The sequence below is a fragment of the Danio rerio genome, chromosome 21, assembly GCF_052040795.2.
Source record: "Danio rerio strain M-AB ecotype USA chromosome 21, GRCz13ab, whole genome shotgun sequence".
Lineage (NCBI taxonomy): Eukaryota > Metazoa > Chordata > Actinopteri > Cypriniformes > Danionidae > Danio > Danio rerio.
Genome location: NC_141041.1, coordinates 42,154,307 through 42,166,815, shown reverse-complemented (window position 1 = coordinate 42,166,815; position 12,509 = coordinate 42,154,307). Strand labels below are relative to the sequence as shown.

At 31.9% G+C, this 12,509-nt stretch overlaps 1 protein-coding gene across 1 annotated transcript in view; it reads left to right on the top strand.

Moving 5' to 3' along the window:
- Nucleotides 1-8,505: 8,505 nt before the first annotated feature.
- Nucleotides 8,506-12,509, top strand: part of zgc:77151 — a 41,138-nt gene continuing 37,134 nt past the window's right edge. The window contains 1 exon segment of the mRNA NM_205565.2: nucleotides 8,506-8,603. Within this exon segment, the coding sequence (NP_991128.2) occupies nucleotides 8,583-8,603 (21 nt within the window). The 5' untranslated portion in view covers nucleotides 8,506-8,582.

The following is a 12,509-nucleotide window of genomic DNA, read 5'->3' as shown; positions in this document are numbered from 1 at the left end:
TACAAAGATGGTTGTCCTTCTGTAAGGTTCTCCTCTCTCCACAGAAGAACGCAGGAGCTCAGACAAAGTGACCATCGGGTTATTGATCACCTCCCTGACTAAGGCCCTTCTCCCCCGATAACTCAGCTTAGATGGCCGGCCAGCTCTAAGAAGAGTCCTGGTGGTTTCAAACATCTTCCACTTTTGAATGATGAAGGCCACTGTGCTCATTGAAACTTTCAGAGCAGCAGAAATGTTTCTGTAACCTTCCCTAGCCTTGTGCCTTAAATGTGCAGTAGGTGATTGTTGTCAGAAACATTTGTTGTTGTGCTAGTTAAAAGTCTCTTCTCAGTCTAATAGTAATGATTAAAGTATATTATCTAAATGTATTAGTATTTTTTTTTATTTTGGGTAAGGCATAAAACTAAAAAATGTTCATCCAGTTAAATAGAGTCAGACCGACATCTCTCATAATTCCGATAAGTAGCTCAAACTGTCAGCAAATGCAGATTTGAACAACTGCACAGCCATTTGTACGCAGCTCCGCCGACCGCTGTTTGTGCATAGACGTGCTGCGCATTCATGAAAGAGAGAGAGAGAGAGAGAGAGAGAGAGAGAGAGAGCATGCACGCATGTAATCGGCAAAAACATGCTGGATCAAAACTTTTTAAAAAACTGAATCAATGTTGGAGTTACCTTTGCACGCTGGAGAAAGGATGATACCATGGCTGAAGGATTTCTCCTTGACAGGTAATGTTCTGTTTTGAAACTATTTAAGCTTCACGCAAAGCAGATGTTGTTACAAACGGGTTTTATCTTCACAGAAGTGTTATTCAGCCACTAAAATCTTCTGGTGAAAGATTGATAAGACTATTTTCAGTTTCATAAGGGACTTTTTACAGCATCGATAATGTAGATTTTAATTAGTTTAACAACAAAACACAAGTAAATAGCGAATTCAGCCTAGTCTCTCCCTATATTGTTACCGTACAACTTTAAAATATTCGCTCTGAAATAACATGTCAGTTTGGCTTAGTAATGAGTGTAATTCCTGCACAACGCTGGACAAGCACTATAGTCACTTTTAACACATGAGAGAGGGTTCTTTTGCTGTCATCTTTAAGGTGTGCGTGCTCCTGTTTCAGGAGGCGTGGCTCTGGACGGCAGGGGAGGGACTAGGATTCAGAGATTTATGCTAAGCTGTTAGCATTGTGGAAGATCACCTACTGCACCTTTAAGACAAACTTGTTTCGGAGGTCTACAGACAGTTCCTTTGTCTTCATGCTTGGTTTGTGCTTTGACATGCACTGTCAACCCTGGGACCTTATATAGACAGGTGTATGCCTTTTCAAATCATGTCCAATCAACTAAATTTACCACAGGTGAACTCCAATTAAGCTGCTGAAACATCTCAAGAATGATCAGTGGAAACAGTGTGTACCTGAGCTCAATTTAAAGCTTCACAGCAAAGGCTGTATATACTGATGTACATGTGATTTTTCATTTTTTAGAAATTTGCAACAATTTCCAAAACTTTTTTGTTCACATTGTCATTATGGGGTATTGTGTGTAGAATTTTGAGGAAATAAATGAATTTAATCCATTTTGGTATAAGGCTGTAACATAAAAAATGTGGAAAGTGAAGCGCTGTCAATACTTTTCAGATGCACTGTATTGTAACCATTTTACCATTCAAACCATTTAAAGCAATTACAGTTTCTTGAATGTTTCTTAAAGTTGGAATTTTATTCTCGTCATCTTTGTTTTATTATCCATCTAGTAAAATCTTTAAATTTTCCTCTTTGGTAAACCTTATTTTGGACTATTGATGTCCTATCAATCCTACTCAATTAAAGCCAAAAAAAAAAAAAAAGATGGAAAAACAGGAGCTGTCATTGGCCAGATAAATAGAAAGGCCCACCTCTAAATCTCGCCATTAGTCGAAACGGCACAGTATTTGATGCTGCTTTGGTTATATAAAGTTGGTTCATTACATAATGCTGTTTGAGCATCATTTAACATCATTGATTGTGAGTTTACCACAGAGGACAAACCAAAAACAGCTGCTTTTAAAAGTAACAACAAGCGATTAGCCCACATGCTAAAGTATCTTGTTCCCTTGTTACCTATAATATCATACATTACCCATTAGTGTGAAAAAATAAGTAGACTTTCTCCAAACTTAACACAGAATATTTACTGAATGAAATGTTTCCAGGAACTTAATTTACAGTAAAATATGAATTATGAATTTTATCTTCAAATGAGCTTTACCCTTGTGAGAAATGTCAGAATTATATCTTTCCCTTACTCATTTTTGAGGTTGAAACAAACACAAAAAATATTGTTGATGTTATTTATTATAAATTAAATAAAGTATATTATAGTTAAAATTAATATTAAATGCAATTTGTTTAATTAAAAATGATCTTTATTTGTCGTTTTGATATTTATAATCCTTAATATATTGATAAGGAGAACTGAAATATACATAATTACTAAACAGTATGTTATTTTTAAGACTTGTTTATGAATTAAGACTTGTTTATATTTATTAATTAAATATTCATCTTATACAAATTCTATAGAAATATATATGCAAATATTTTAGCTATGTTTTTTTTTTTTTGCATTTATATATGTCACATAAATTACATAAGTACAAACTTTTATTTTGAATGATTAATTGTTTGAAAGCATGAAAATAAAATGAAACTTATATCATCATATGTTACTAACCTAACCTCAAGTTACAAACCGGTTTTGGTGCAGTATGAAATCTAGCATTAATGCTTAAAAGGAATTCACCCAAAAATGAAAACATACTCACTGTTTACTCACTCTCAAGTGGTGTTTATGAGTTTCTTTTTTTTCTGTTGAACACTAAAGAACATATTTTGAAGAAAGCAAAAATCCTGACATTTACAGCAAGAAAAACAAATACGATGCAAGTCAATGGTTACTTGTTATCAACATTTTTCTCTTTTGTGTTAGAAACTCATTAAGGTTTGAAACAAGTATAGAGTGAGTAAATGAATGATTTATGGGTGACCTGTCCCTTTAAGCTTTTGCAGGGCTGAAGTGAAGATTAAAGGGTAGCTAAATCTCCAACACTATTCTTTAAAACATCACAACGTCCTTGCCTGCAACATCTAAATATATATGCTGTGTAAAATTCTTTATAGATATCCAGTCCTTTGTAACGGTGGTCACACAAAAAATAAAATATGTACACCTACATAAGTAACCCAAACAGTATTATATGCCTTAACATTAAAATGGAAAAAAAAAAGATAATTACTCAGGTGAGGTTTGAACTCGGATCGGCGACGTCGTAACGCAACGTGCTGACCACTGGACCACAATGACCACAAAGATTTATTAGTGTAGTAAATCTGATTTTCATTAAGCAGGTGTAATATTCATTAATATTAAATATATTCAAATTCATATCTTCACTAAGATGCCGCTGTTTGGGGTCGAATGATACTTACATCATCATTAACCTGCAGGCTGCATTTTGCTCACGGGGCTGCAAGAAAATAAATAAAAAGAGCAGAGCTGTGGCAAAGTAATAAATAAAAAGAGTGAGGCTATGGTCAAATAAATAAACAAATGTAAAAGTGCGACTGCTGAGAGTGCAAGCAGCTAGGGACACCAACCCTTGTGGCCAAAAAATGGACCGTCCCACTGGGAATTCTCCCGTTCCTCCCAAGTAGCCAATCTGGGCCTAAGCTCTTGCTAACAGTTCTTACCTGTCATACTGACTGATTTCAAGTTAAACATTTATTCACCATTTACTCATCTTTAAATATGTTTTTCTTCTGCTCAAACATTATTTTGATTTTGTATCATTTTGGAAACCAGTCGACTTTCATAGTAGGAAGAAAATACTAATGAAGTCAGTGGCTTCAACAATATTCTAAATATCTTCTTTAGGGGAAGGAAATGCAAACAGATTTGGAACTGCTGTGGTGACCCCTGATGAATCATGGATTAAGCCATAGGTCTTACACCTAATTCCTGGAGGGCCGCAGCTCTGTTTTGCTCCAACCCAAATCAAACACAGCTGATCCAAATAATCAAGGTGTTCAAGACACTACTAGATCAGCTGTGTTTGATAGGGTCGGAGCAAAACTGTGCAGAGCTGCAGCCCTCCAGGAGTTGAGTTTAAGACCTATAGACTAAGCTGAAGGAAAACGAATGAATGATTTTCCCACAATTCATTTTTATATATTATTTAAACTTTCAGTATGTGACATACAGTTGAAGTCAGAATTATTAGCCCCCCTTTGAATTTTTTTTCTTTTTTAATATTTCTCCAATGAAGTTTAACAGAGTCAGTAAATATTCACAGTATGTCTGGTAATATATTTTCTTCTGGAGAAAAATGGTGACAGATTGTTGGTTTTGGGGGTGAACTGGCCCTTTAAGAGCGCGAGTGCAGTTTCAGCATTGACAACAGCGCCCTCGTGAGGTTTCATTAATGCACTAAATTCCCGCTTTCTATGTGCTTGAGAGCCATTTTACTTTTAGAATAGAAATGCAAACTCCAATCAGATTTTTAACTTTTAATGTTATTAAAGTATACTTATAATCACACGACTACATTGGGTATTTGAGCATCGGTGCTGATATTTAGAACATGTGCAAAATAACAAACATCTGACCTTGACTGAAAGCCTATTGTCACAATTCATAAATCCTTTAAAATGTTTTACGTAGCCTGTTTATTATAATTTTAGCAAAGTATAAATCCATTGGAATTATTCAATTCCTCAATATATACATGGCCTTTATTACTCTCGTTTTATTATTATCAGTAATAATATGAGTATATGATAGTTGTACTCTCCGAAATAAAGGTAGGGCCTACGTAAGCTGTCACTGGGGTGGTACTTTTACAAATGGTACACATTTGTACCTGAAAGGTCCATATTAATCCGTCAAGGCAACATATTAGTACCTTAAAAAAGTACAAAAGTGTTCCTTTAAAAATTGTAGGTACTATATTATATAATTTTGAGGTACCATTATGACCCCCTTAAGTACAAATGTGCACCATTTGAAAAGGTACCACCCCAGTGACAGTTTGCATATCTTTATTTCTGAGAGTGTAGGCTAAATGAAAGCAGTATTAATATGATTTTATTAGTAATATAAAAACAATAATGCTTTTTTCTATTACTTTGTAATTTTCTATGTTCAAATATATTCCTATTAATATTGTGAGCGTATAACTAAATTATAGTTTTCAATGTTATTAATTATAACAAAGTAGGTGTTTGTCTGAGTTAGCAGTTAATATTTGTTTTATTCTTTAAAAATATATTAATTGTTTAAAAATTTTACCCATGTTTTTTTAATGAAATGGTTGTCTCAAAAATGAATATAAAGATTGATCCAATTTTACTAAGATTAAATACATTCCAGTAAGACTTTTGTTTTAACTGCAGATTAATATTGTATTAGTATTTTATTAGATTTTTCCCACAATTCATTTTTTAAATATTTCACAAATAAGAGTCAGGAAATTTTCACAGTAAGTCTGGTGATATTTTTTTTATTCAGGAGAAAGTCTTATTTGTTTTATTTCGGCTAGAATAAAAGCAGTTTTTAATTTTTAAAAAAGCCATTTTAAGGTCAAAATTATTAGCCCCTTGAAGCTGTATTTTTTTTTTGATAGTCTACAGAACAAACCATCGTTATACAATAACTTGCCTTATTACCCTTACCTAGTTAACCTGGTTAAGCATTTAAATGTCACTTTAAGTTGTAAAGAAGAGTCTTGAAAAATATCTAGTCAAATATCAATAACTGTAATCATGAAAAAGATAAAATCAATCAGTTATTGGAAATGAGTTATTAAAACTATTTTGTTTAGAAATGTGTTGAAAACTATTATTTTGAGAAACTCTTCTCTCTGTTAAACAGAGATAGGGAAAAAAAACGAGGGGCTAATAATTATGACTTTGACTGTATATAAACAACAATATTGCTATTAATAAAACATTTTATTGTTATTAAAGTAATTAAAAAATAGATTACACACAAATACGCTGGTGTACCTTTATCCAAAAACCTATTTATTAATTTATTAATTTTAATGTATCAGAAAATAGTGAATCTATGTCTTTTAACAAAAATAAATAAATATATGAATACATTTAAGATCATTTTATTCAAATGACATTGTAATATTATTCCTAAAATGAATTTGGGTGGTTGAAGGTTCACCAAATCAAAGCTACTTCTAGTTTCATAAGATTCACTAGATCTTCGACCGCCATCCGCAATAATAAAAGCAGAAGTGCAAATGTAAACGCAGGGACAGTGAGCAGCTGTAGTGTGACGTCCTGCTGTCTCTGATGGACCTCAACATTTGTTCTGCCACAAGCACAGGGTGAAGATCACGGGGGAGGACGAATAACAAACTATCAGTTCCAAAAATGAAATAAAACAAAATACAAAAATAATATTTTAATAACAAAAAAATTAATTGTTATAGCAATTTATTAAAATTATTACATGTAAGCTAATTTGTATACTGATAGATAGTTTGTTCTAATTTGACCTAATTTCTAAAGGTAATTAATTCAAGTTAATAATAAGTATATAATTTCCTCTAAAATGAGCATTTTTATCAGGCTCCTGTATATATGTTCAGTAAGATCACTTTTATGTGTGTGTGTGTGTGTGTGTGTGTGTGTGTGTATATATATATATATATATATATATTTTTTTTTTTTTCAATTGTGTGCAGTTTGAAACTCTTAATTTGTATAACTGCAGCAAGGGTAATAGACACAAGACTAACTTTCCTGACATGGGACAATAAAGTTTACCTTACGTCAAAATATTTTTATTAATTATTAATTTTGATCAATTGGGTTTTGCTAAAGAAATCTTTTATGCACGATAACAGAAAACATGATTTGTGAAAATTAATAACAATGTTTTATTTATGTAAAAAAATGTGTTGTTTATTTGTTTATGTTTTATATGAAAAACAGTTTTATTTTGGTTTTATATAAAAATCTACATTAAACATTTATAAGAAGTTATTTTGCAAAACATTTTTATTTAACATTAAACATTATTATTTATTTATTTTTTATTTTTGCAAATAAATTTTTCAATGCATGAGAAAAAAATACATGAATTCTGAGAAACAACGCAAATTTGATCAATTTTGCAAATTAATTTAATATATTCATTTTAATAGTGATTATTTTATTTTGAATAATATAAATTATTAAAAAAATAATTAAGTTAATTTCCAAAACTGACTAAATGTCTATTATTTTTTGACCAATCATGTTTTTGTTTTTTGCAAATAAACTATTCGGTGTTTTGTAAAAATTATAAACAGCTTATCAGACTTTCAAATAAACTTTATATAATAATTTTAATATTGATTATTTTATGTTATAAAGGTTTTAAAAAATAAAATAAACTCTTGGAAAAGGCTGAAAAAAAACGACATCTGTTATTTCAAGAGAATTATCATGTACACACTCACCCTGAACTTCATTAGTTTTAATAAAATTTTATTTTATTAAGGTTTTCAAATGAAAGAATCAATATTAAAATTAATATATGAAGCTCATGTTCAAAACTAATAGCATTGTTATTTATTTTGATCAATTATTCCTCAATACACAATAACAAATTAGCTTAAAAAAATGTAGTGTGTGTTTTTGCAATTGAATACGTTTCCCTTTCCCTTCAAAAATGAGTTGAGCTCCTCCATCCAATATCCATTTATTAAATAATACTATATAATCATGTACAATCCTAAAGATGTTTGGCAGTTCTACAGCGTAAACAACCTCGAGTCGACCATATTTCCATGCATTTCAGGTTTCTGATGTCAGCAAGAGCAAAAAAAATAAAAATTAATAAAATGTCACAGCCATTGTCTCGTGAAAATGATCACGTGCGCACTCCCCCTGCTGGAGAACAAAAATAGCTCATTTTATATTGTTCATTATTAAAATATCTCCATATCTACTTAACATTTAAAAACGCAATCTCATTCAGACGACCGTCAGTCGACCGTGATGGCCAACAAGACTAAAAACAACCAAATCTCCCCTATATATACGACAGACAAGCATTATATATCACAGCAGCTATTGTGCTTTTTAAAATCAATATATGATGCTTAATTTGAAACATTTCACGCCAAGGCAATCATTAAAATTGTTAAGAAGCCGAAGTATTTATTTTACGTGGTCAAAAATCAGCAGTTTCGCTGAAGCAGAGCACGCATGCTCTGTACCGCACTTAAATATATATTGTCTTGAAATAGGGATTTCAAGGCTCCATATTGAAATAGTGCTGCATTTAACGATCACTGTCAGTCACCGGGTGAAATTAAGCGGCGAGCGTGTTTAAACAGGCAATTTAGTGCGCGATACATAACATATATTAAAGTTCTTTTGGCAAACGGAGTTAAGCCACACCTAGATCCTGCCCTATTTTCACAAAAAAGCACAAGCTTTTCTTCAGCTACGTTTATGTGTGTGCCGGTGCTGTTAGTACCCGGCTGTGTAACTTGATAGGGGGCATCGAGAGGGATAAGGGAATGTAGAGTTGCAATGGAGCAGAGTACGATACAGGTAAACTGAATTACAACTTTAAACTGTTACTTTGTTGCGGCTCGGGGCTCCGGCGCGCGAGCTCTAAATTTGCCCCTTTGTTTTTAATTACAAGCGTGTTTATTTTGCAGCAGATGCTCCCTCGACACGTCGTTATATTTGAACTTCGCTTAAAATGCCGAATTGATTCCTCTCCAATCAAGCCAGGCGAACGCTTGGAAATATTGCCTTGTCTATATTGGCGAGAAACTTTTATTTGTGGCGTTTCTGACGCGTCCGAATTTTCCTTGTCGCGTTTTGTGTAAAGATTTAGCCCAATATCAAGAACGCGTGCGTTTAATATTTCGATTTCCCCCACGTTAATGATTAATTTCTTTGTGTGTCGTGTTGACTACATAGATTCTCCCTCTTACCCCCACCCCCACATTTCTCAAACAGATTTCTGTTTATTTTTCTAATAAATGCGACGCTAATAAAGCCCGCGAATTTAAAGGGAAAGCATTGCGTTTATTTCTCGATCCGTCGACTTCTTTATCTCGATGAAATCGATTTCATCTCGCCAGTTTTAAGCACGATATTGAAAATGACGTGGTAATGAAACTTCTAGGAAGAGGTAAACTTGGTGGAGCTGCTGATTTTTATTTGAGATTACGAAGTTATTTCGTTAAGCTTATTGTTTACCGAGCCTGCGGTGTTATTTTGGATTAATGTAGGCTAATATTGTTTATTTTTTATTGGTTTATTTATTATTAATACAATATCATTCGTGTTTGCTAGGTCTGCTTAGCTATATAGCAGCACTAGCTTACGTTTTTTTGTCTTGATATATGAGACCTTTATGTATGTGGCAATCGGAAGTTGACAAAAATATGTTGTTCATATTGAATGAATACCAGTATTATTAACCATCGGAAAACACCCGGATTGAGGACGTTGTTTATCGTGGTTGTTATTATTAAAAAGATTATTTATATAAATATTATGAACACTGTTCATCATCAGCTCGTCTATAATGTGATCCTTTGTTTAATTTGAGTACTAATAAATACAAATATTTTTTAGCGAAGCAAAAGCTCCAAGGTCATTTTGGTTGCCTTTTATAAATCATTCTCTTGCTCTTTATGTGTGTTTTGTATTATTATTGTTTATTTTGTTTTTAAGTTATACTCACTTTGGTGTTTGTTGGAGTGTAAAGTAAAAAGTTGACAGTCAGATGTGTATTGTGGTTGAACTGCAAGACTAGTTCTCTGTTTTACCAGTAGGCGCTCGACATGTGGACGCCGAGTTTTGTGTCCTATGATTGGTCAGTTTTTGGGTGAATATGTGGGTTACCGGTGGGGGTGGGGCAAGGGTGACTGACTGACTGACTGACCCATGACTGTCTGACTCGGGTAGCAGCTCTGTGATTGACAGCCAAAGTTAAAATACTGTAAGTCTGTCAAACTCAGGCCTCCTTCAGGAGGATATACTGTACCCAATCTGTTTCTGTGGAAAACACTACATATAATGCTTTGTTTGTGTGAATGTAATGCAGGGAATATGTGTACATGTGCATACACTTTAAAAAAAGTTTGGGATCCACACAATCCCTACTTGTCCCTATAAATAGGTTATGGGACGATAATCTTTTTTTTAAGGTATACCATGGTTTAGAAAAGTCAAGTTTAAAACCGCCAAAATCTGCTGTAAAACCGTTCCCATGGTATGTGTAAGTTTTTTTTTTCACTTTTAGTTTGTTTTTTAAGACAGCAGTGCCTTTAACAGAAAAAATATTCAATGATGGCCTTTTAAATTGTAAAGAAATCTGTGTAATAGAAACTAGTGAATACAGCAGAAGTCTGATTCATTTGAATTATTTAGCCTGACATGTTTACTGCTCCAAAAGATTAGAAATCTTTCAAAAAACAAGGTGTATTGTGTTCAAATGGGAAGAAAAGTTTTAGTTTTTTACTCCAGCATTCAAAAAGAATATATTTTCGAGCCGTAATCGCAATACTGTAATACTTCTGTGATATTTTTATCCAATAGTATCATACTGTCAGAATCTTACCGTGACCCAATGCCTAGTCCTAACACAAATCGATTATTTAACTAAATAACTTTTACAAGTGGATTGAACACAACCCGATTGTGTTGTTTCAACTAATTGTAAATGAGCAGCTTGAACAAGAAGCTAAAGTAATTTTTATGAGCATATTGCATTATAAACTGTTTAGCTTATTAATATTTTTAAACCCTGCGATGGATGCCAATAACTAATAAATAAAGAACAGATCTTGCTGTAATGTAGTTTATATACATAAGTATGCATTTCCCATTCAAACTAATATTTGGTTTTGGCAAAAATATCTTTATAATTATTTTGTAATCTTAAATGTCTTATCAAATGTATTCCAGTCAGCCTGTAGCATTTTGTAGTGCTTTGGGTTATAATAATTAGTTTTTTAGTGTGCTGGTAACAGTTTCAAGAAATAAAACCGCAAGAACAATAATGCTGTTATCAGACATATTTAGATTTTGTATTGTTCATTAAGCTTTACTACTTATTCTAGTAAATTAAAGCTTTAATGTGTTGTTTTTAAAATATTGTGTCTATTTGATGTTGTTGTATCAACATATTACTAAAAGGGTTCTATATACGAGGCAACTTATGATGAATGAAGTATAAGGATATAAAAAATGCTAATTTTATTGAAGGCTACATAAATGTAGTTGATAATCAAACTTGTAACTTTATTCATGCATTTTGTATTTTATTTTAAAAATACTGTTGAAGTCAGAATGTTTATTTTTTTTGCCCGTAATTTCTGTTTAACAGAGATTTTCCGACACATTTCTAAACACCAGTTTTAATAACTTATCTCTAATAACTGATTTATTTTATCGTTGCCATGATGACAGTACATAATATTTTTCTAGATGTTTTTCAAGACACTTCTATACAGCTTAATGTGACATTTAACGGCTTAACAAGGTTAATTAGGTTAACTAGGCAGGTTGGGGTAATTAGTTAAGTTATTGTATGACAATGGTTTGTTCTGTTGTCTATTAAAAAAAAATTGGATTAAAGGGGCTAATAATTTTGACCTTAAAATGGTTTTTAAAAAAATAAAAACTGCTAGCCGAAATAAAACAAATAAGACTTTCTCCAGAAGAAAAAAATATCACACATACTGTGAACATTTCCTTGCTCTGTTAATCATCATTTGAGAATTTTTTTAAAAAGAAATAAAAATTCTGACTTCAACTGTAGGTGGACATTTAATGTTTTAATGCATTTCACCTTTTTCATTCTGCCAGTAGAAGTATCAACAAATAAAATGGCAAATAAATATTAATATTAAACATTTAAAATTTTATATTTGAGCATACGTTTACCATTTATTTAAAATACTTAAACCATTTTAATATGTTTTGTTTATAAAATATTGTATGCTGCTATTGTTGTCTATAATTAAATTATACAAATTTTGAGATGTTTCTCAGTGAAGGCTGCATAGACAACATCTGTAGCTGAAGATCAATTATTAATAACGAATTACAAAATATTACAATTCAAAGTGTGAATCGATTTATCGAATGATTTCCCATGAACCTTTTACTTTCTTCCTATAGATGTTGTTTTGTTAATGTCTTCAACAAATGTAGTGCTTAGTGTGCAAATAACCATATCAGTAAACAAAACCATGATAAGTAGTAGAAATAGTAATGATATAATAATAATAAAACATTTTGAGTGTATAATATTGTTTAAATATGCTTTTTAAATTAATAAAAAAAAACATTAAGCTTTGTTTTTGTTATTATATGTTGTTTTGTCCGCATGATGCAGGAAAAGCAAATACAAAAATTATTAAATAGGATATAAATAATGCAAATCAGGACAACAACTGTGACTCACCGAAGGCTATTCTATAGCACAGACAA